At 58.1% G+C, this 23,926-nt stretch overlaps 1 protein-coding gene across 14 annotated transcripts in view; it reads left to right on the forward strand.

Annotated features, from left to right (window-relative positions):
- The window catches only part of RAB3IL1 (RAB3A interacting protein like 1), a 44,408-nt gene extending 24,689 nt beyond the window's left edge, over window positions 1-19,719 (forward strand). For 6 of the 14 annotated variants that reach the window (XM_017878404.1, XM_017878407.1, XM_017878408.1 and 3 more), the window contains 9 exons: window positions 8,821-9,073; window positions 9,436-9,531; window positions 9,627-9,704; window positions 10,411-10,629; window positions 12,197-12,325; window positions 12,421-12,533; window positions 14,547-14,646; window positions 17,658-17,724; window positions 18,675-19,697. In XM_017878404.1, coding sequence (XP_017733893.1) covers window positions 8,821-9,073; window positions 9,436-9,531; window positions 9,627-9,704; window positions 10,411-10,629; window positions 12,197-12,325; window positions 12,421-12,533; window positions 14,547-14,646; window positions 17,658-17,724; window positions 18,675-18,757 — 1,138 coding nt within the window. In that variant the 3' untranslated portion in view covers window positions 18,758-19,697. Of the gene's footprint in view, window positions 1-5; window positions 102-4,212; window positions 6,212-8,820; window positions 9,074-9,435; window positions 9,532-9,626; window positions 9,764-10,410; window positions 10,630-12,196; window positions 12,326-12,420; window positions 12,534-14,546; window positions 14,647-17,657; window positions 17,725-18,674 lie in introns of those variants that run through there. The other 8 variants (XM_017878412.1, XM_017878405.1, XM_017878411.1 and 5 more) reach the window with 8 other exon arrangements.
- The last annotated feature ends 4,207 nt before the right edge of the window (window positions 19,720-23,926 follow it).

Genomic DNA, 23,926 nt, shown 5'->3' on the forward strand with positions numbered 1-23,926 from the left:
GGGAGGAGTCGGCGGCGGGCGGGGACGCGGCGCGGGGAGGACGCGGCGGCGGCGCTGGGAACAGACGCCCGGGCGCCCCGAGGCGCCGGGATGTGGAGCGGGTAGGTCCGCGCGCGCTCGCGGTCCCGCGCCGGGTCTGGGCCGCGGCCGCCTCGCGGGACGGGATGATTGGGGGGGTTCCCCGCCGGATCTGCGCCGCCACCCGGAGGTGCTGTGCGCCCCCGCCCTGCCTGCAGGCGAGCAGACTTGCAGCCGAGAGACTCCGGGGGAGGGGTCGGGAGTCTCTCTCGGGGTGCAGGATGCGAAGGGTGGGCAGCCGACCGTCCCGGGGTGACAGTGTCAACTCCTCCTAGATCATCAGGAGCGCAAGTGAGAAGAGTCGGGGTATGGGGAAGAGTGTGCACGACTCTGGGGCATGCACCTAGAAGAGAGACCCCCAGTCCACCCTGCCAACCCGTCCCTCAACCCCCTCGGCTGGATGAACTCTTGGAAAGCAGTGTAGCTGGGAAAGAGGGGCTGGGTCTCTGCCAGGGTGGCTCGAAGTTGAGGGCAGAACCTCCTTGTGGGGCTCCCGAAGTACAGAGGCTCTCAGAGGTGTGGAGTGGGATCCCCCTGCAGCCTGGAGTGGGGTAGCACAGATGCCGGGTCCTGGATTAGTGGCCCCAGTGGCTATGTCTGTTCAGGCCATTGGTTCTCAGGGGCAGTGGCAGTTCCTGGCCCATCTGATGTGGCACCCCTGCCCTGTATGTGCAGAAAGGTTGTGTTTTTGTTGAGTTGGGCAAACACTTCCCAATGGCCTGGAAAGACCAGGTCCTGGAGGAAATGTGACCCGAATGGGTGACAGGTTGTATTCCTGTGCCCCCTGGGTCAGATGAGTGGTCCCAGGAGAGAGCTACTGCCCAGCTACAGCTGGGGAGTGAGCGAAGCCCCCCCTCGAAAGGCAGGCAGGATCCACTTCACTCCATGGCACCTAGCAAAGGTTGAGCTGCTATGCTAGGGGAGAGATGGCCTTTCATCCCCAGCAGGGGTTGCAGAAGAGAGTGGGCTCCTGGTAGGGGTGAGGTGTGGAGAGGCTTGGGACCTTTTTTTTTTTTTTTTTTTTTTGAGACAGGGGCTTTCTCTGTCACCTAGGCTGGAGTGCAGTGGCGAGATCTCAGCTCACTGCAACCTCCGCCGCCCGAGTACAAGCAATTCACCTGTCTCAGCCTCCCGAGTAGCTGGGACTACAGGCGCACGCCACCACACCCGGCTAATTTTTCTATTTTTAGTAGAGACAGGGTTTCATAATATTGATCGGGCTGGTCTCGAACTCCTGACCTCAGGTGATCCACCCGCCTCAGCCTCCCAAAGTGCTAGAATTACAGGCTTTCACCACCACGCCCTGCCCTAAGGCTTGAGACTCTTAAAGGGAGAGAGTTGAAGGCTACCAGTGTATTTGTTGGCACTGTGCTGGGAGGAAGGAGGCTGGCTTAGGAGAAAGTGCTTGACATGGGTTTGTGATACCTGGAGAGGTTAGGGCAGTCCTGCCTGGGGTGAATTGTGTTTGGGGAGTAGCTTCCACTGCAGGAAGCCTGTGTCTTGTGCCGGGTGGACTCAGGCAACACAGCCACTGAGTTAGTTGCTGTGTGACCTTGAGAATGTGGACTTCCTTCTCTGGGCCTCTAGGTAAAATAAGTGGTTTCTGGGGGTGGGAATGATCTCAGGTCAGAGAATGTCCTTCCCTGGAGGCATCCAGGCCAAGGCCAGACACAGCTGAGAGGCACGAGTAGATGGATGGTTGCTTCGAGGAGAGTCAGAGAGCCTTAAATCCTGGGCAAGGACCCCTCCCCACCATCCCGCCCCCCTGCCATATTCCCAGCACCAGTCTGGATGAGCCAGCTGCCAGGCTGACCCCCACAAAATCCTAATGTGGCTCACTTCCTGCATGCACCCCTGCACCCCCGGGGGCCTAGCTGGGTGCTGAGCTCGTATCATAATAGGTGCTTCATAAATGCAGATGGAAAGGATGGGGGGCAGTGAGGAGCTGGGGGCAGGGGTGAGGCAGAGCTTGGGGGTTACCCTGAGCTCTGTATTTCAATGGCCCCCTATTTGGGTGTGGAAACAGGAATTTAGAGTCAGGGGCCAAGCCACCAGCCCCCACTGGGTGCTTGGTGTCCTAGGAGCTCACCCAGACTCCAGCAGCAGTTGGGAGGGGTCCTGTTCAGAGTCGTGCTTGCCAGGTGACTGACCAAGCTGATGACAGCTCTGGCAGGTGTATATTGGGAACTGCTGATCCTAGAATAGGAGGAGCTGGGATTAAGAGTCGGTGACCTGGGCGGGGTCAGTGATGTTTCTGGGCTTGGTTTCCTCACCTGTGAGATGAACTGAGCTCTGTCTCTTGGTAGCTGTGCTTTGTTAATGGCCAGGTCCTCGTCATGGTCTCAGCCCTGGGCTGCTCTTCCGGGGTGGGCGGCAGTGGCTGGACTCTGCAGCAGCCTGGGTGAGTTCTCTTCCTTGAGACTCCTGAGCCTGGGCCCTGAACTCCAAACCCAGAGGCAGCTCCAGTCTGACTTTAGGTGCTCCCCAAACTGGGCTGCTCCCCTTCCAATTCCCCACAGTCTCACACATTCATAGTTTTGGGTGCCAAGCCTGCTCCAAGGTGACGAGGTGAGGACAGCGTCTTGAGTACTTCTGTATCTAACACAGTGCTGGGCACTTGGGACTTGGCCAACGGAAGCCAGCGTTTGAGTTCCCACATGACACTGTTGCAGCACCCCCCCACCCCAGTCTCAGTTTCCCCAGAGACAGGGCTCATCATGCCTATGGCTACAGCGGGCCAGACATTGATGGGCGGCTCAGGAATGAGATGAGGCCACTCCAACCTCCCAGGGCTTGGGGAGCATGTTTATGCGGCAGGCAGAGCTGCAGGGGCCATCAACTGGCTGTGTGATCCTGAGCAAGTCACTTCCCTGCCCTGGGCCTTGGCTAGTCTAAGGGCATGGATCTGTGAGCTCCTGCCTGTAAGGCCTAAGTCACAGGGGACTAGAGGCCATGAGACAGAGTCTGAAGTATGGCCCGAGGGCTCCAGGGTCAGACACGCAGGCCTCTTCATTGGGAAGGGGTTGTATAACCCTCACTGTTGCTGCTCCCTGGAAGCCCTCCATGATCTAACTGCCTGCCCTACCCCTCAACAGGTGGAGCTCTTTCCTGCTGTTCCGTAATCAGGACCTGGGTGTCGGGGGCAGACATCCTCATTAGAATCCTGCTTGTCCTAGACCCTCCGAGGTCTGCACAGGATTTATGCCCAATAGGTCTTGGGAAATGAGGTAGCGGGAGGGAGATGCAAACCAAAATAGGATGTGGTAAGAAAGGGGCCGCCTGGTCGTGCAGATTGGATGAATCATGGCTGGTGGGGTGCCTGGCACATAATGGGTGCTCAGTATACACGCTAGCTGTTGGAGGTCTTCGGTGTCAATGCTTGGACTGAATGGGCAGGGTCGCCACAGGCAGATTTGAGGATGTATTGCGTGCCCAGCCCTGTAGCGGAAGAGTAGTGAGATGCGCTCCCTCCTAGGCCCTGTGCTGGCTCCCGTGGAGAGACAGGGCTGGATTCCCCTGCCGGGGCTGGGCTGGGCTGGCCTGGCGGCCTGACTCCCCTGCTTTGGATGTTCTGGTCTGCTTCCCATCCCCTGCTGTTCCTGACCTTCTCTCCCCCTCCTCCATGGTCTCTACTAGGACGTGCTGTTGTGCCCTTCTGCCCACTCTGGTTCCCCCTTCCCCTGTGGCCCAGGCCCACCTTGGTTCCCACCTGTCTCTTTGTCCCCTCCTTGCCTTGAGCTCATTGGATCCTGGCCCAACTCAGTGAGACTCATGACGATCTCTTTCATCCCCGGGTCCCGGACACTCTTCAGCTCCAGTGTCCAACACTCTGGTCTGTTCTTCCGGCTGGCTCTCAAGCTGTTGTCTCCTCTGACAGCCCGTCATCCAGGCTCAGGTTGCGGCTGCTTTCCCAAGCCAGTGCCAGTCGACAGCGTCACCCCATCCTGCCTGTTCCCCCTTAGCTGCCTATGGGATGTGCCACTTCCCAAATGCCTCAGCCACCCACTTTCCTGTCCCTGAAAGACCCCCTCCCAGTTCCACATTCCCAGCATGGGTACCGCTGTTCTCAACTTTCACCTTTTCCTTAGTTTTGAATTATCTTAATTAATTACTGCTTTTTCCTGCCCCCTATCCAGCTGCTGGTTCTCCCACAATTCCCCCTTCCCATCTTTTGTTTCTGTGTGTCCCCTCTGCTGTCCCCTCCTAGCCCAGGTCCTGCCTGGCTGTACAGCAGTCTTGGGTGGCACCCCTAGTACTTGGGCGCTGTCTCAGACTTCCTCAAACCCCATCTGCCTCCTGCCTCACTTCTCCGAAACCGCCATTCATCCCCTTTCCTCTGGGTGACAGGCCACGTGATGCGCTATGCCTGTGCTCTGAGTTCAGTTCCCATCCTGCCGCTGTGTTTTCTGGCCATCCTTGCTGTGTTTTCTGGCCAGGTTACCATCCCTCTCTGAACCTCAGGGGCCTCATCTGGAAACCAGGTGGAGGAGCACATCTCCCTGCAATCGTCCCGAGCTTCCAGGCCACGACACCTGGGGAGTGGTGGGCTGACACGGATGTGGCCAAGCGCTTGGGAACCTGACATGCTTGTGGGTTGGGGGCTGAAGACTTGGCCGCTCTTTAGGGGAGCTGAGCTTTGCTGGGCTTGCAGGCTGGCCTGAGAGCTAGCCCGCCAACCCTTTCCTGGGACTCCCTTGGTCCCTGGATATGAGTCACATGGCTGTCAGCCTCCGTCCCCTCAGCCTCACTGCACAGGCAGAGCGTGAGTCTGAACAGGCCCCTGTGCCATGGCACCACCCCCAGGAGCCAGGCCCTGGTCGGGGTTTCTGCAGCCTCCCTAGAGGCCTGGGCCCTGGCAGCACGCTGAGTGGTCCCAGTGCGCCCTCCCAGCCCTCTACTTGGCCCAGTTTCAGAGCCACCCGTGCTGTCCCCTCCCCTGCTTATTTAATGAATCCACTGTGCCCATGACCAACAGGGGTCTTTAGTTCCAGGAGGTAACTGGACAGGGTCATCTTGGGCACTGGTTAAGGGATAGGCTGGTCTGGCCTCTGGCCAGGCCCTGGTGGCTCAGGGAGATACTGAGGGCCGCGGAGTCTAGATCTCCTTCTTATTTTGTGGGTCGGGGCAAGAGCCCTGCTGGCCCTCCTAGGGCGGGCCTGGTGGGGTGAGGATTGTGGTTGCTGCGTTTTCTCTTAGTTGTGTGTTTCCTGGGGAAGTGACCCGTGGGGCCTTTCCTGTATGAACTGCCCAGGGGCCTCTCGGTGGTGGGAGCTGGCTCTGGGATGGGGGATGTTGGCTGCCCCATCTACCTCTGACCTTGACTCCTACCCTCTGAGCAGGCCCCTTTCCAGAGGCATCTGCGGCTCATCTCAGATGCTGGGCTCTGTTTCCTCAGGGAACGGGGACTGAGGAGGTTTGTACAGAGAGCGGTGAACTGGGACTGAGGAGGGTAGGGACGTTGGGCAGCAGAACCCTAAGTGGTCCCTGCTTGTCCCAGGACTGAGTTCGCCACTGACTTGGGTGTTCACAGCCGGGTTTTGAGGCCTCTGGTCTGGGAGGCGGAAGTGTGTGTGAGATCGGAGATTCTGGCTTCGGCTGGACCTGAGGAGCCCAGGGTCCCTTCTTTGAAATTTCTGAGTCTCAGGAGTGGGCCTTGCAGCCCGGAAATGAGGGGGAGGAAGGTCTGCAGATTCCGGCTACCCTCCAAGGGCAGGTCAGGCCCTTCTTCCCCTCCTGCTCCTGCCACCTTTGGCGTTGGGGAGTTGGTGGCTACCGGGTGGTCCCACCGTTCCCATGTCCCACACTTCCTGCCATTAGGATTGGGCTTTGGCCTCTTCTACTGGGGGGGATGGGAAGGGTGTCACAGACTCTGTCTCAGACCTCCTGGACCACTGTTTCCTCTGGCTGCAAAATTGGGCCCTGTCCCCACTCCGTCCCACAAGGCAAAAGTGAGTGCCTGTTGGGAAAATGGAGAGGACAGCCAGCCACACCTCCAGCCCATGTGCTTGGGACCAGCAGGAGAGAGAGTTAGTCTTTCACTGTGGCCAGAGGCCCAGACCACACTGGTGGATGAAGCTCGGCCCCCATGGGAGGGCCGGCAGCCTGCTTCTCCTCGGTCAGGGCGTAGGCAATGGTGAGTCTTCTGTCCTGTCCTGTGCTGTCGCCTCTTGCCCTTGGCCTGTAGTGAGCAGCCTCCAGCCCAGCCTGAGTGACTATGGCCATCCTGTCCCACCTGAGGACTTGGGCCGTGATGATTAAAGTTGGGACACATACCTATCTCTCCATCGACAATGTCTATGCCACACAGGGCTCTCTCCTAATACCCTTGTTTGGGGAAGTCTTGTTGGCAAGGGTCCCCAGGCCTCCAGTTTAAGCTGCGGGACCCAGAGGCCAGGCAGGCTTCGTGGGCGTCTCAGCCAAACATGGCTGTGGATTGAACATGATTCACCCGGCGCCAGGTTGGGACTGCTCTTAGAGCTCTTGATTCTTAGAGCCCGTCCTGCAGGATTTCAGCTCCTATCCCTCAGGTGTGGAAGCAGGTTCAGAGAATTTCAGTAGCATTCCCAGGGGCTCATGTGTACCCCAGGTCAGAGGCTGACGTGGACCCCAGGCTTGCCCCATCTGGCCTGTTCTCTCTGCCACAGTTCCCCCTGCCCAGGCCTTCCCTTCTGGAAAGGGGGTTTCTGGGCCTGCGCAGAGTCTGAGAAGCCAGTTCGGGCCAGAAGTGGGTCAGATTTCCCTACTGCAGCCAAAGAGGAGCCTCTGAGTCCCCCTGGGTCCAGCAGCCCTTCATCTTGAAGCAGATGTGCCAGTTCCGACACTCACTCTCCCCACCCACCTACCCTTCCCTTGCAGTGGGGAAGCTTTGGGCCTGGGCTGAAGACCTGGCCACCTGTCCCAGCACTGTCACTGACCAGCTGCATGACCCCCAGCAAGTGCCTTCACTCTGTGAGCCTCTGTCCCCTCATCTGTAGAATGGAATGATGCCACGAGTGCTGATCAGAGAGTTTTTTGTTTGTTTGTTTGTTTTGAGACAGTTTTGCTCTGTTGCCCAGGCTGGAGTGCAGTGGCACAATCTCGGCCCGGCTAATTTTTGTGTTTTTAGCAGAGACGGGGTTTCACCATGTTGGCCAGGCTGCTCTCGAACTCCTGACCTCAGGTGATCCACCTGCCTCAGCCTCCCAGAGTAATCCCTCCCAGGGATTACAGGCGTGAGCCACTGCGCCTGGCGGCTGTTGAGAGAATTTTAAAGGAGACAGCGTGGTTAGAGAGCTGTGTAGAGTCTGACAATGTGAGTCCCCAGGGCACAGACCCCAGCCCAGGGCACCACCATAGCTCTCAGGCTGCGGGGGACCGTTGCCAACAAGACTTCCCCAAACAAGAGTATTAGGAGAGAGCCCTGCCTGGCATAGACACTGTTGATGGAGTAATGGATATGTGTCCCCACCTTAATCCTCAAACCCACATCCCTATCAGGCAGGACCCAGCCTGAGGAGCCTTGAGGCCACACTGGGCTTGTTCCAGAGCGGAGGGCAGGTGGAGCCGGGCAGCTGGACAGATCTGTGTGAAGGGACTCATTGCTGGAAGTGGGCTCCTTGCTGGAGTCTCTGGGAACCCATTTTCTGTGTGTTAACCAAGGGAGAAACTGAGGCTCAGGGGCTGCTTGGTGACCTTCCCAAGGTCCTGAGGACAGGGAGGGGAGACTGGTCCACAGACTTGCCTCTCACTCCTCCCTCTGCCTCAGCTGTCCTGAGTCCCACTTTCTCCTTGGCCTTGCCTTCCCCCTCTGGTGCAGCCTCCCTGAGCCCCTCCCCCCAACTTCCCTCACTGATATCAGTGGCCTGCCCAGCCCCCCATCCCCAGCCCTGGCTGCTGCGGCTCAGAAGCTGCTGGCTCAGGAGCCTCCAGCTTTTGCTGAGTGAGCGAGTCCAGAGGTGCTGTCTTGGCACAAAACACCGCTGGCCGGGTCCTCGCCCTCCCTTCCCTCTCCAGGGTCCACTTTGGAGTGGGGAGTGTGGATAGAGGGGAGTGAGGCCTCACACCACCTTCAGGGTCTGCAGCTTCAGGGAAGGGAGGGTCCTGAGGCCCAGAGAAGTGAGTGTTTGCCTGAGGTCACAAGGTAGGCCAGGGGAGAGCTGGGACTGCTCCCCACCAAGTCCAGGGGGACAGGAAGTGGGTCTGTCTTGCCTAAGATGTTTGCAGAATCTTCCTGCCTCAGCCCTGCCTGCCCTGGCCTCATCCTTCCTCTCTAGTCCACCCTGAAAGGGGCAGAATTCGCATTAACTGTATCAGTGAAGGCAGCTCCCGCTTGAGTGCATCCGAGGTGCCAAGGTTTTACGCACACCTCCTCTGATCATTCGGTGGCCTTTGAGGTAGGGCCATTGGAATAGGCTTCACTTTATACAACTGGGACTCACGCCTGATGCATTTACAGTCGTCCGTTAGACAAACACGCTGACCATCTGCTGTGTGCTGAACACCTAGCATGTGCCAAACACAGCCCTCAGCCCTGGGCTGGAGCGGGTGGTTGACAAAGAGGAATGAGCCTCTTGCCCCAGGAGACTTTGTGCTTGGACATTTGCCCTTGTAACAGCCCTGATGATAGCTGGTAGTGTCCCAGTTTTCAGATGGAAAGGCTGAGGCTCAAGTGGTAGGCACATTGCCCCGGGGTGGTTTCTGGGCTCAGCTTTCCAGGCCTCAGGACCCCACCCTGAACCTGCGGATGCCCTTGTTTGTCTCCAGCCCACCCCAGCCAGACCAGGGCCTCCCGCCTCCCCTTGCAGCTGTCCCGGTCCCCTGGAAGAGCACGGACCCCTGCCAAGGCCACAGGGAGTCCCCAGGAGCCCTGGTGGAGACCTCTGCAGGGGAGGAGGCCCAAGGCCAGGAGGGCCCTGCAGCCACCCAGCTGGACGTGTTGCGCCTGCGCAGCTCTTCCATGGAGATCCGAGAGAAGGGCTCTGAGTTCCTGAAGGAGGAGCTGCACAGAGCGCAGAAGGTGGGTGCCTGTAGCAGGCTTGGGGGGCTTTGGTGGGAAGAAGTCCGCTTGGGAGAGCTGTGGGCTCTCATCAGGTACCCAGAGATGTGCCCAAAGGAGAGGGATGTGCCCTCGCTGAGGCCAACTGCAGGCCAGGCCTGTGCTGGGCACACCGATGGTCACCTGTCTTGACTGCAAACCTGCCCTGAGCTCTGATGAACTGGCAGGCAGGTCTTCAGCTTCATGCTGTGGCACCAGAAGAAGTAAGCTCTGGGCCCCACATAAAATGACCGGGGGATGGAGCCTCGTCAGGTGGGCCTGGTCCCTCCCATGCCAGGCCTGGGGATGTGGAGGGGCTCAAGTGCCTGCATCTTTTCCTCCAGGAGCTAAAGCTAAAGGACGAAGAATGCGAGCGGCTCTCCAAGGTGCGGGAGCAGCTAGAACAGGAGCTGGAGGAGCTGACGGCCAGCCTGTTCGAGGTACACGGGCTGAGCAGCAGAAACAACTTGGGGAATGGGTCACCTGGGCGTCCATCAGCTCTTCGCCACTCATGCAGGGACTGCCTTCTTCCTAGGAAGCTCACAAGATGGTTCGAGAAGCCAACATGAAGCAGGCGGCGTCAGAAAAGCAGCTGAAGGAGGCTGGGGGCAAGGTGAGGCCCATCCCCGCCTGCCCAGGCCAGCCCAGGCACCCGCCCTGCCTCCCGGCTCGGTGAGCAGTGAGCTTCGCTGCCTGAGTGGACGCTCGCCTGGCCCAGTGGGGCCAGCAGGAATGGGTGAACCCAGGCCCAGGGAGGGAAGGGAAAGGTGGGGGTCTGAGATCACAGGGCCCAGTGCCCCAGGACTCCATCAGTGATTCTGCTGCACAGCAGAGCCTTTTCTGGGGTTGTGCTGGGGCTGGGAGGACCCTGTGATTATTGTACCTTCTTCCCTCTCCTCCCAGCCCCACTTCACAATGCAGAAACCTCACTCAGTGTGGCTGTCTGAGCCTGGGCAAGTTGCTTCCTCTCTCCAAGCCTGGCTGCCCATCTGCAAAATGTGAGGCCTGGGCCTTTCCTGGCTCCTGGGGGCCCCCAGAACTCTCATGGGAGGCCTAGCCAGCTCCCAGACACTTGTTCCTAACAGAATCCTGCTCACAGCATGACCTTGGGCGGACCATGTCGCCTCTGTGAGCCTCAGTTTCCCTATGTGTAAAATGAGTGTCTGGGTCTCTGCCTCGAAGGCTGTTCTGAGGGCATCAGGTGGGACTAGGTGCTCATCGCTGCAGGGGTGCATTGTCCTGAGTTGGGCTGATAGGTGGTGGCAGCCAGGATGGCATCCAGCCTGGGTGAGGGTTGACAGCTATCCCATCCCATGCAGATCGACATGCTGCAGGCAGAGGTGACAGCCTTGAAGACGCTGGTCATCACGTCCACACCAGCCTCTCCCAACCGCGAGCTTCACCCCCAGCTGCTGAGCCCCACCAAGGCTGGGCCCCGAAAGGGCCACTTTCGCCACAAGAGCACCAGCAGCACCCTCTGCCCCGCCGTGTGTCCCGCTGTGGGACACACCCTCACCCCAGACAGAGAGGGCAAGGAGGTGAGGGCGGGAGGCGGGCTCTGGGCATGGGGAAGGGTGGCAGGGCCTGTGGTAGGCAGGGCCAGAGCCCAGTGAGGGCCAGCCTGCCCCATGCTGTATGACCTGGAGCCTGTCCTGCACCTCTCTGGGATGTGAGGGCTGGGCAGGTCCTTTCTCTCCAACCTCCTGTGATCCGAGGCACTTGGCCTGCAGCCTCCAGGGTGTACCATCTGGGGACCTGAGGCCCCCTCCCTGCCCCGCTGACTCTAAGCAGTAGGTGGTGGCCTCGCACCCGAGCCTGGCTTTGGCCCTGAGGATCTGGGGCTTCCACTGAGACACACATTTCCTTGGCCTTAAGAGACCAAGCAGCAGCCACTGGGCCTCAGAGGAGAGGCTGCCTGAACCCTGTGTGGCCACAGCCTTGAGCCCCAGGACCACCTGGTTACAGCCCTGTGCTCAGGGGGTTCCTGGCGCCCTCTGACTGTGGGGCTGAGACAAGCGTGGCCTTTGGAGGGTGTCTCTGTCCCACTTCAGCTGGCCACACTGGTTGCTGGGTCCAGGCTGGGCTGGACTCATGGTCATGGTCCGTAGGCAAATGCGGCCACCTGTCAGCACCTCAGCTTCCTCACCTGATAAATGGGGCCTCCTGGGGCTGCCGGAGGAACCAAAAAGACAGGGACGTCAAGAGCCGAGTTCAGGGCTGCACTCAGAGGGCTGTGGTGCCTTCAGCTTCCTGGGTCCCTGGCGCCAGCCCACTCGACTCCATCCTGGCTTCCACCTCTGTCTCCAGGGCCTCCAGGGAAGATGAGCAGGCCCTCATCCACCTCCTGAGCTCTGAGCTTCTGAATGTACATTAACTTCTCCCCTTCCTCCTGTTCTGTCTCTGTGCACCTGTCTACCTGTCTGCCTGTCTGTCCGTCCGTCTGTCTGTCCATCCGGCCCAGCCCGGGCTGGCCCCGCTGCTCTCCCTGCTCCTCTGCGTGGTCCCCAGCAAGGCGGTTCACCTCACCTACGAGCCGGCCTGGCAGCTCCTTCCTGGGGAGCCCCCAGCCCCCACCTCCACTCCCTCTCCCTCCTTTTCCCGACAGGTAAATGACCCCAGAGAAGGGCCTCCCACTTTGCCCCCTCCCAGCCTCCCTCCCTCTGCATGCGGCCTGGGGTAGGCCAGCAGTCGCCTCAGAGGCGTGGGCCCAGGGCAGCCCGTGTGTGTCCCCTCCTGTGTGCACGTGCCTGTGTACCTGCTGGTACCTGTAGCCTCCTGCCAGTTGCTCTTTGACTTTTCCTCCTCAAGGAGGCAGTGACGGTTTTCAGGACAAAGCCCTGCACCCCACTCTAAAATCCTATTGCACCAAGAAATTTTAACGCCGACCTGGAAACAAAACTTCTAGTTCTAAATTCTTTGGTGCAAAGGGCAGAAGGGAGTTCTGCTGCCGCTGGACTTGGCTTCCCTGCACGTCTGCTGGGGATTGACCTGCTGGCTTGCTGGGCCTGCCCCACATCCTCCCTCACTCCCCTTCAGCTCAGCCTGCATCTTCTGTGCTGGCCCTAGTCCCCTGACAGCCCCCACCCCGCTTGCCCTCCCCCACAGGTGGACACAATCCTGTTTGCAGAGTTCCAGGCCTGGAGGGAAGCCCCCACCCTGGACAAGACCTGCCCCTTCCTGGAAAGGGTGCACCGGGAGGACGTGGGCCCCTGCCTGGACTTCACCATGCAGGAGGTGAGGCATGGCAGAGGCGGGGCCAGCTGGGGGACCCGCCCCTCCGCCAGGGCCCAGCCCCTTACCACCCTGCCTGCCACCCTGGTCTGCCGCAGCTCTCAACGCTGGTACGGGCCGCCGTGGAGGACAACACGCTCACCATTGAGCCGGTGGCTTCGCAGACACTGCCTGCAGTCAAGGTGGCCGAGGTTGAGTGCAGCAGCACCAAGTAAGCTGAGGGTCTTAGCTCCTTCCTGCCCAGGCAGGAAAGCTCCGCCAAGCTGTGCGCTCGGTGCGCCGAGGGGCGGCCAGGATGCAGCAGCGCCAATGGGACAGGGACAGTTGCTGCCCCCGCAGGGCAAGAAGGCAGTTTGGCAGGTTTCCTGTGAACCTGCAGGGCTCTCCAGAGAGGCCGGGAGCTGGGCTCTGCCTCTTCCTGACTGGCCTGCCCTGTGCCCTCCCCTTCTTCTTGAACCATGATTGTCAGTTGCTGGCTCTGCCCCTGCCAATAAATAATGCAGTAGCCCTGGCATTTGTCCTCCAGCGACTCACCTGGCATTGAGCAGGGGAGCAGCGGAACAAAATAGCCAGGGGGAGCAAGGGGCAGAAATTGGGGAGGATTTCACCTTGGCAGCCAAGAGCTGGCTGGGGATGGCTGGTGCCCTGGTGGGAGGCTCATCATGGAGAGGGAGCATTTGAGCCAGGTTTCGAAGGATTAATAGAAGTTTGCCAAGCAGGGAAGGGCATTTCTGGCAGAGGGAACAGAATGTACAAAGGTATGAGAAGCTGGGGTATTAACAGAAGCACCACTGGGGCATCTGGCTAAGCAGTGGGGGGACAGGGAATTGGGGTGGAGGCTGCAGAGGCTGTTGGAGCCAGAGTGTAAAGAGCCTTCACAGGTTTGGGCTTTAACCCACCAGCCAGTGTGGCAAAAGTCATCAATAGGCCCGGTGCAGTGGCTCACGCCTGCACTCTGGGAGGTTGAGGCAGGTGGATCACCTGAGGTCAGGAGTTCGAGACCAGCCTGGCCGACATGGAGAAAATCCCATCTCTACTAAAAATACAAAAGATAGCCAGGTGTGGTGGCACACGGCTGTAATCTCAGCTACTCTGGAGGCTGAGTGAGAAGAATTGCTTGAGCCTGAGAGATGGAGGTTGCAGTGAGCTGAGATCGCACCACTGCATTCCAGTCTGGGTGATAGAGTGAGACCCTGCCTCAAAAAAAAAAAAAAAAAAAGAAAAACAAAAAAAAATGTCATCAATAGCTGCCACCTGAAAAGAGGCTCTCCGGTCCATCAGAATCCCAGTGAACCAGGAGGCAACAAATGCTCTGATAAGTCCTGCAGCCAAGGAGCTTTTTAAACCTACTTTTATTTGGGATTCTCCCTATTTCTTGGGAATTAGGAAAGCAAGAGGGAAGGATGATGGGTTAGACGTGGGTTTTTGGAGGAGCCCCTGGCTCTGATGTGGAGAAGAAAGAGACCAATGAGGCAGAGAGTTGACCAGAAGGAGCCAAGGGGATGCAGGCCAAAAGCCCTGCTGCTGTGCCCTGACCTGGGGACTTGGTGACCAAGCGGAGGGTGAGGAAGAGAGAGCTGAGCAGATCATGGCCAGTGAAGAGCAGATTTGGGGAGTGGGGCCCAGATGGGGGTTGCTCAGGGCCCACAGAGACCCTGCGTGTGGGTGGCTGAAGATGCTGAGCGAGGTCAGGCAGGACTGGGGGGAGGAGAGAAGAGGGTACGGGAGAAGGCTCTTAGACGGGGTTTGTTGGCACACGGCTGAGAACCATGGGGGTTAATGGGGTCAGAACGCCTGGATGGATAAAGCAGGGGAGCCGCTGAGTGTTGGGAAGGGGGAGGCAGCCAGATCTCAACTCTGGCCTAGCTGGGGGAGGAGTGCCTGGTCTGAGTCCCCAGAAGTGGAGGGAGAGGCATTTGCAGGGCCTGCAGAGGGTGGGACTCTGTACACCTGGTATGAGATTAACCAAATTCTCTTGCCCAGTAGGGGCAAAACAAGGGTTCTAGGGGTAGAGCTCAGCTTAGTTCGAGGACTGTCTCGGGGACGGCTGGGGCCAGCTCCCTTCTCTGCCTGGCTCTGGGCTCCTTTGGAAGCCTGGGTGGGGGAAGGGAGGCCTGCCCCTCCCCATGCATCCTCTTGGCTGCTGCATCTTCCCTGCATGCAGGAGTGGGGGGAGGGGGGCAAGCCCCAACCAGCCCTCATGACCCGTTTTGCTTTCCCCCAGCACATGTGCCCTGAGCGGACTGACCCGCACCTGCCGCCACCGAATCCGGCTCGGAGACTCCGAAAGCCATTACTACATCTCGCCATCTTCCCGGGCCAGGGTGAGTCAGCCTTGGCTCCTTTGGGGCCACCTGGGTGCTGGGACTCTGGGCCCTGGGCCTGGGAGTTATGAATAGCACTACACCTTGATTTACTTATTTTTATTTATTTATTTTTTTTGAGACGGAGTCTTACTCTCTCACCCAGGCTGGAGTGCAGTGGCACAATCTCGGCTCACTGCAACGTCTGCCTCCCAGGTTAAGCAATTCTCCTGCCTCAGCCTCCCAAATAGCTGGGATTACAGGCATACGCCACCACACCCAGCTAATTTTGTATTTTTAGTAGAGACAGGGTTTCACCATGTTGGCCAGACTGATCTTGAACTCCTGACCTCAGGTGATTTGCCTGCCTCGGCCTCGCAAAGTGCTGGGATTACAGGTGTGAGCCACCACACCCAGCCTTACATCTTGATTTACAGAGCAGGGTACAGGCTCAGAGAGGCACAGAGACTGACTCGGGCCACACAGCCAAGCGAAGGACAGTGGTTTGATAGCACGCAGTTCCCCATGTCGGGAGTCTAAGCGCTACTTACTGGATTCTCTGCTCAGGGACTCGCAAGGTCGCAGTAAGCTGTCAGGGGACTGTGTTCCTTTCTGGAAGTCAGGGTCCTCCTCAGAACTCATACTGTTGGCAGCATTCAGTTCCTTGTGTTTGAAGGACTGAGGTCCCTGTTTTCTTGCTGGCTGCTGGCAGGGGACACCCTCAGCTTCTAGAGGACACCCGCAGTCCCCTGCCATAGGGCCTTGTCACACAGGGCAGCTGACTTCAGAGCCATTGGGAGGGCCACTCTCCAGTCGGCTCAGACGCAGCCTTATGTATGAAAGGTGGTCATGGGATGACATCGCCCCCCTCTGTCATTCAGTGTCACCTAAGCCAGGAGCGATGCTAGAGTTCCGGCTGAGTGCAAGGCTCCTGATACCCAGACTCAGGTGCTGGCCAAGGCTTTGGAGAAGGTTCAGAGGTGCATCTGGTGCACCAGCCTTGTGTCGGCCGTGAGTGGCAAGGGGCCTCTGGGAATCCCAGCTCCCACCCTCCCCTGCCGAGTGACCCAGACCAGGACACGGGTTCTCACCGAGCTGGGGATTGAGGACAGGGATTCCTCTTTCTCTGTCCCCCTGTTGACTCTTAAGAGCATTGAGCGGAATGAGAGAACATGCTTGGAAACACATGTTTCCAGTGACACAGTTCGAGGAACCATGTCAGGCCTGCTAGAGGCTCCTCGCGGGGGAGCAGGTCTAAAGGGGACAAACGGTCCCTTTGCTGGCAGCAGACTGTGCTGTCCTTGCCAGGCTCCACAAGGCCTCTGAGCGTGAGTCCTCCCAGCGGTGTGCTGAGCACCCATTTACTGAAAGGGAGGCTGAGTCTCGGCAAAGGAAAGGGGTATGCTCAGGGCCACACGACCGAGACCTGGGATCCTGGCTCTGAGTCCACTGCAGCCCCTACCCTGTGGATTTCTGCCCACTGAGCCTTATTCAGTGGCCACATGTCTCCATCACTCCTTTCCAGGCCCAACCAGGGCTCAACAACAGGCCACACGAAAGATATTCCCATGCTCAACAGAATCACCTCTAGCACTTTAAGTCCCTGGCCTGGGTGTCCTGCTGCACTGGGTGAAGCTGGGGGCGGGAAATGAGGTGAGGAAGGTCTGAAGTTTTAGGATGTGGTCCCTGCCCTGAAAGACGAAGACATGTGGGGTCTACAGGGAGAGGTGTTTTCTCCCCAGCACACTCCCTGGAGAGAGAAAGCCAGCCTCCCTCCTACTCCCCGCTCGTGAGCCTCTGTGGGCATCCACTGTCCCTGCTCCTGTCCTGAGCTCTGCCCTGCCCAATCCTCCTGCCACAGCCTCTCCTCAACCCTCCCTGTGCAGCGCTGTCCCTGCCACAACAGGCTGATCCCCCGACCTCGCCCCGCTCTCTCGCACCTCCCTATCTTTGCCAGGCCACCACCGTCCTGCCCCTCCCCAAAGCTTCTCTGCTCCCCGGGCTGTGGGTGCCCCTCTCACTCGACGTCCCTCCCCGGGAGTGTTGGACATTCAGTAGGGGCTGTTGTGGGCAGGCACAGCTGCCAGCTACCTTCCACCCTGTCTTAGGCTGGGTTCCATAGAGGCAGAGCCTCACCAGGAGATTGTGTGCAGCTCTCAGGAGAATGAGGGAAGGGATGGGGGAGTCCAGCCAGGACATGGCCTCAGCTGCAGCCCAGCTTCAGGCCCATCCACCGGGCTCTTAGCAGAGTTGGTTCCACCCTGAGGCAAGGGGACTGGCCTTTCTATCTCCACACAAGTCAGTCATGGACTGAGGTCTACAGGAGGTAGAGGTACAGAGGGGGGCACCTCTGAGCCATTAGTGCCCCCACTCTCAGCAGCTGGGAGATGGGGCCCAGGCCTGGGAAGGGGCCCTGGGCCAGGCACCAACTCCGTGTACCCTCTCCATGGTGTGAATCCTCATAGCAGTGTCTGAGCCAACACAGGGTGCCCAGGGCCTGGCATGGAGCAGGCCTGAGGCTCCAAGGGCCCCGGGCAGCCCAGGTGAGCAGCTTCTGACCCCCTTTCCTTTCCCAGTGTTATGAGTAGCACTGGATGGAGGCCTGGCTGGCCCAGACCTCCAGCATCTGGAGCAAGCCGGCCTGTGAGAAGGGTGAGCATAGACTTCGGGACAGGCTGCCCGGTTCATCTCGCAGCTCTGCTGCACGCTGGTTCATTAGCTCCGCCGTCTCCATGATGGATGTCAGCAGCTTCCCCCAGGTGGTTCCGCATTCCCCTATGTAAAATGGAATAATAAGCACGTCTGCTTCATTCGCTGCAGGCGCTTGATGAAATGGTTGCTGCTCTTGTTATTATAACAGTGCTAGTCATGCTGTTGTTGATGACTACTTGAAAGCCCAGTCCCAGCTGAGTCAGAGAGCACTGCCTGGCTTTGCGGGGACCTGGGACCTCCTGCTCTGGGCTCAGACCCGCCTGTCAGGGGACCCCGAGCGTGGGGCTGGCAGGTCACACCGTCCCTGCCTCTGCCCACAGATCACCGCAGTGTGCAACTTCTTCACCTACATCCGCTACATCCAGCAAGGCCTGGTGCGGCAGGACGGTGAGCGCCCCCTGGTGGCCGGTGCAGGGATGGCACACGGGAGTGGGGCTAGGTGGGGAAGAGGCCTCTGGGCCCAGCTGCCCCCTAGTGGAGGCAAGACTCAGCTAGGAGGCTGGGGAGCCGGGAGGGCTGTGGGTTAGTAAAGGGTTCACACCATCCTCCTGGGTGCTGAGCTGTGTACCTGAGTCCGTCTGGCTGGTCTTTCTTCCGCCACCAAACCTCTCCCGGTCCTGCACAAGGGGGCCACCCCTGTGAATCTCTCCCTGGCCCTGGTGTGGCCGTCTCCTCCTGGTCACCTGAACACAGGTTCGCCCGCCTCCAGCCTTTGCTCCCACTCTACTCCACGCTTGACAGGGCCTCCCTCCACCCCCTTCCCCCATAGCCCATTCTGTAAGGCCTGGCTCCCTGCTCCTCCGCCAACCTTTGCTCCCTGCTGAGTCTTCTCCTGAACCAGTCTGGCCCGACCCTCTGAGTAAGGAGCCGTCTTCTCTCCATCCTGGGGGTCAAGTCCCCTTGGAGGCCAAGGCACGCTGGGTATTGATGCCTGTTAGGTCCCCGGATGGCCACTGTGGTCCCCCCTTCACTGCGCAGGGTCCTTGTGAGAGGGTCCCAGGGAGGCATCTGTGCCTTGTCTAATGTAGTTCCCAGGTCTGGACCACCACTGTTGCATGTGACAGCGTGTGCCTGCGCGTCTGCATCGGGCTGTGGGGGTGGCTGTCAGTGTGGTGCAGACAGGTCCCTCGAGTGTGGTCAGCACTCAGCAGTTTCCAAGGCTCAAGAGTGGAGCCTCAGAGAGATCCAGCCACTCGCTGAGGTCATCTGTTTTGGAGGCTGGGGACCCTAGGGTGCTGTGCCAGCTGCCCTGTTCAAAGCCATGGGAGGGGACCTGGCCATCTGCCCTAGGTGACCCTGAGCTGTCCCTGACCTGTTCACCCTCTCTCTGCCTGCAGCAGAGCCCATGTTCTGGGAGATCATGAGGCTACGGAAGGAGATGTCACTGGCCAAGCTCGGCTTCTTCCCCCAGGAGGCTTAGGGCACAGCCCAGGCCTGAAGGGGAGCTCTGAGACAGAGCACACACCCACCCCAGAACAAGCTGACACACAGGGAGACGGGCCTGGAGCCAGCCCTGAGCCAGAGGCAGAACGGATGGACAGACAGGCCATGGAGGCAGCACTGAGCCAGCACCACATGTCCATCCTGGGACAGACAGAGGGACAGATGGGCCTGGACTTCACAGCAAGACCCCTCTCTCTTCCGCACTGGGTTCTGCCACCACCAGGAGGATTTCAAGAAAGTACCAAAGACCAGGGAGCTCGGATCCATACTCAGGGGGCCTCAGCCCTTGGGAGGGGACATCTGAGGCAGCCAGCGCCCCCTCCCCAGTCCCCAGAACCGCCTGCAGGTGCCTTGTTGCCGGCATGTCTTCAGAAAGGGACTGTTTGGGGTTGCTGGATCTCCAGGGTACCCTCCGCCCCAGCTGCCAAGCCCTGGGCCAGCGGCACCCCCTTGTGGCCATCCCATGCCTTGTTCCTGGTGGCCTCCCTATTGGACTGCTAGGAGGGGCTGGCAGGGCCTCGGTAGCACAGAACTGCCCCAAAGCCTTGTTAAGATGAGTCAGGCCCCCCCCCTTTCCTTTCCCCCTTCCTCCCTCCGCCTTCATAAAGGCCTCCCTTGTCACCTTCCCTCCCACCCCATCTCAGCCCTGTGCTCCTGGAGGCCCTGCTCCCAAAACCGCTGGAAGGATTGGGGCAGTTTCTTCCACAGTAGAACACAGACAGGGCTTCAGATTGCCCACGCCTGTTTTCAGCTGTGGGTGGCCATGCAGACACGCGCCCTGGCATGTGGGGCCTGGGCCCTCCCACCCATCAGAGCCCACTCGGGACCAGGGTTCAGGGCGCCCACCTGGACACATCCCTCACCACGTCCGGATTTCCTTCTTTGGATGGAATGTAACGCGATCTCTGTTTAATAAAGGAAGGCTTTGTTGGTACAGGCTGGGTGGCCACGCGCCCTCACTCCTGCACCCCGGGGCTCTGGCCAAGGCTTGGGCATCTGAAGGAATGAAACCAAATCCTTTCCCTGCCCACCCTCGTGCTTGGGATTAAACCCAAATCCTGAAGCCACTCCACCTCCGCCATCACCACTTACTTGCTGTGGGGAGGACTATTTGAGTCCTCCCTTAGTATTCAGAGGGCTGTGGGTTACTGGGGGATGAGCCAGGCCTCCCTCTCCTCGTGGCTGGTGGCCTGCTGTCGGGAAGAATGGCACCAAGGCTGGCTCTCCCACTGCCTCACTGTGGCACCTTGGGCAGGTCCTCCCCTGGGTCTCCTTGCCCCCAGGAGTGGCCTCCTCCAGTCTCATAGAAGCCTGCAGCTCAGAGGCAAAGCATCCAGGCCGCCTGGTGCTCAGGGGGACAGTGACAGGATTGGTTGGTGATATCTGCTGGAAGTACAGGCGGGGACCGTGGAAGCCCTGGGTCTTTCCCAGCCCAGGTCTTAGGTGGGCTCTCACCAAGGGGCAGCAGTCACAGTTGGAAGAGGTGGGGGTGGCCAGGACCTCTGAGGACCCGGAGTGGGGCTGGGAAGGTGTCTTGTGGTGGCTGAGCCCCTCCCCACCTGTAGGGATGTGGGCCCAGGCCAGTAGGTGCCTTCCTGGGGTGGCGGAGAGCACAGCAGCTTCTGAATCGGATCAGTGTCTACTGGGCTGGTGACACCTTGTGGGGACTTCCCTATTGGCCTGAGGCTTTGGTGCCACTCAGCTGGTAGGTCAGGCTAGCTGTGGACTGGCCGGGACCGCATGAAGCCCTCCACCCGTGCTGGGGACACCTGTGCTTGAGCTGAGAATGTCCGGGGGAAGACTGACAATCAAAAAACATACCAGAAGCATGCACAAGCAGACGGAAAAGAGGAAAGCAGGCAGGCAAAGGAGGGGGTCAGAAAAGGGCACAAGAGGCTGTGTTCACTGCTGTGATCCCCACAGCCTCTCTTGAGTGGCAGTCACTTTCTTTCCTTTCTGTCAGTCCTGGGTCAGCTGGAGGCCAAAGGAAGTTGGAGGTCTGGGCCCTGGAGCTGTCTTACCTACCCCCAGCTTCTGTGCTCCTGGCCCAGCCACACCCAAGACATAGGAGACACCAGGCCACACTCCGGGGACCAGGCAGAGGGTCCCACACCCCAGACCCACGCTGCCTGCCCCTGCAATGGCATAGCCTACTGTCAGACCCCAGGTGGGGTCATAAACAGAGAACCGAAATGCCTGGAGCATGGACATACACTCTCAGTATCTCTCAACGAGAGCTAATAGCTGAGCACTGACTGTGCCAGGCATGATTCTAAAGCCTTTAAATGATCTAATTCATTTCATCCTCACAGCAACCTTATAAAGTACTATTCTCCCATTTTGCAGATGAGTAGAATGAGGCACACACAAGTGACACAGAGGAAATGATGGCCCCGGGATAGGAATCATGAGCCCAGCCCTGGAGCCCACAGTATGAACCAGCATCCTGGATGCTCTTTCCTGGACACCTGCAATGTGCTCAGAGGTGGCTGGGGAGGATTAGCTGACATCAACCACGAGGGAATTGTTCCTTTTAAATGGATTTTCTAGATAACCCACTTGGGCCTCTCTGAGTACCCCTGGCACGTGTGAACATTTTAACCCTCTTTGGCCCCCTCTTCAAACCTAGCAACGACTCTGGCCTCTGAGGATGGAGGCACTGAGCCGAGACCAGCTGCGCACTGGTATGCTTCACTCCTGCAGGATGCTTTCCAGTCTGCCACGCCTGTCCTGATGGAACTCCTGCCGGGGCTGTGCACCTGTGCAAAGTCGCTCCTCTCTGGGCTTCAGTTTCCTCACCCGTGAGTTGGAAAGATAGGACTAAATGGCTTTCACAGCCTCCTTGCCTTTTTCATTTTATTATGGTAAAAAACCCATAACTTGTACCACCTTAACTCTTTTTTTTTTTTTTATTGTTGTTTTTGTTTTGTTTTGTTTTGTTTTGAGATGGAGTGTCACTCTGTCACCCAGGCTGGAGTGCAGTGGCGCAATCTCGGCTCACTGCAACCTCCGCCTCCTGGGTTCAAGCGATTTTCCTGCCTCAGCCTCTCAAGTAGCTGGGTCTTCAAGTGCCCCACTATGCCCAGCTAATTTTTTGTGTGTGAATTTTTTTTTTCTTTTTTTAGTAAAGACGGGGTTTCACCATGTTGGTCAGGCTGGTCTCGAACTCCTGACCTCAAGTGATCCTCCCGCCTCAGCCTCCCACATTGCTGGGATTACAGGTGTGAGCCACTGTGCCCGGCCTTCCCTTAACAATTTTTAAGTGTATAGTTCAGTAGTGCTAAGTCCATTTACAGTGTTCTGAAACATCTCCAGAACATTTTCATTTCACAAAACTGAGACTCTATACCCATTAATCAACCCTCTATTTCCACCTCCTCCCACACCAGGCAACCCCCATTCTACTTTCTATGAATTTCATTGCATGAGGGTCCTCATTTAAGTGGATGATACAGTATTTGTCCTCTCGTGACTGGCTCCTTTCACTTCACATCGTCATATCCTCAGTGCCCATCTGTTGTAGCATGTGACAGGATTTCCTTCCTTTTTAAGACTGAATAATATTCCATTGTATGCATAGACCACGTTTTATTTTTTATTATTTATTTATTATTATTATTATTATTTTTGGAGACGGAGTTTCACTCTTGTTGCCCAGGCTGGAGTGCAGTGGCGTGATCTCAGCTCACTGCAACCTCCGCCTCCTGGGTTCAAGCAATTCTCCTGCCTCAGCCTCCTGAGTAGCTGGGATTACAGGCATGTGCCACCATATCCAGCTAATTTTTGTATTTTTAGTAGAGACGAGGTTTCTCCATGTTGGCCAGGCTGGTCTCAAACTCGTGACCTCAGTTGATCCGCTCGCCTCAGCCTCCCAAAGTGCTGGGATTACAGGCGTGAGCCACCGCGCCCGGCCTGACCACGTTTTATTTATCCAGCATCTGTGGATGGACAGTTGTGCTGCCTCTATCCCTTGGCCATTGTGAATAATGCTGCTAAGAACACAGATGTACAAATATCTCCTTAAGACTCTGCTTTCGGTTCTTTTGGGTATATGCCCAGAAGTGGAATTGCTGAATCATAGGGTAGTTTTATCTTTATTTTTTAAAGGCATTTTCATACTCTTTTCTATAGTTGGCTGCAGCACTTCACATTCCTACCAACGATGTACAAGCGTTCTGCATCATTGCCAACATGTGTGATTTTGTTTATTTTTTGAGACGAGGTCTCCCTCTGTTGCCCAGGCTGGAGTAGTGGCATGATCTCGGTGCAGTACAACCTCTGCTTCCCAGGCACAAGCGATCCTCCTACCTCGGCCTCCTAAGTAGCTGGGACTACAGACGCATGCACCACCATGCCCTGCTAGTTTTCGTATATTTTTGTAGAAATGGGGTTTTGTCATGTTGCCCAGGCTGGTCTCGAACTCCTAGGCTCAAGAGATCTGCTCGCCCTGGCCTCCCAAAGTGCTGCGATGCCTGGCATGATTTTTTCATTTATGTATATATTTATTTAGTAAAGACAGGGTTCCTGCTATGTTGCCGAGGCTTGTCTTGAACTCCAGGGCTCAAGCAATCCTCCTGCCTCAGCCTCCCAAAATGGTGGGATTCCAGGCCTTTTTATTTTTTACAGGAGCCCTCCTAACAAGCGTGAGGTGGATTTCATTGTGGTTTCATTTGCAGCTCTCTGATGGTTAGCAGTGCTGAGCGCCTTTTCCTGTGTGTTGGCCCTTTGTGTGCAGCTCCTCTTTCCTGAGGAGCATTCTGAGGAGCTCCGCCTGGCCTCCACAGTGATCCCTTCAAGGAGGACTTGGCCAACAGGGCTATGGTCCCTGCCCTCACTCACAGCTCTTGCACGATTCTGTGGCCCCCTCCTTCATCTTCCCCATCTCTTCTGGGGGCAGCTGGGGAAAGTGGAGGTTCTAACCTATCACAACCCCCAACCACCTCACACACAGGGGCTGAGACCAGGCCAGGGCTGGCCCCGAAGAAGGAGCCCCTGGGATGGCCGCCTCTGACCACTAAGGGCTGCTGAAGGTGGGGCCAGGGCCATGCCCCCAGTGGATGGGGCTGGATTTTGGTGCAGGGGATGCATTCCTCCAAGAGTCTGCCTTCTCCATTCCTGTGCTGTGTGAACATGGTGGGGACCAGGG

This window comes from Rhinopithecus bieti, unplaced genomic scaffold (genome assembly GCF_001698545.2).
Source record: "Rhinopithecus bieti isolate Rb0 unplaced genomic scaffold, ASM169854v2 scaffold_11488, whole genome shotgun sequence".
Taxonomy (NCBI): Eukaryota; Metazoa; Chordata; class Mammalia; order Primates; family Cercopithecidae; genus Rhinopithecus; species Rhinopithecus bieti.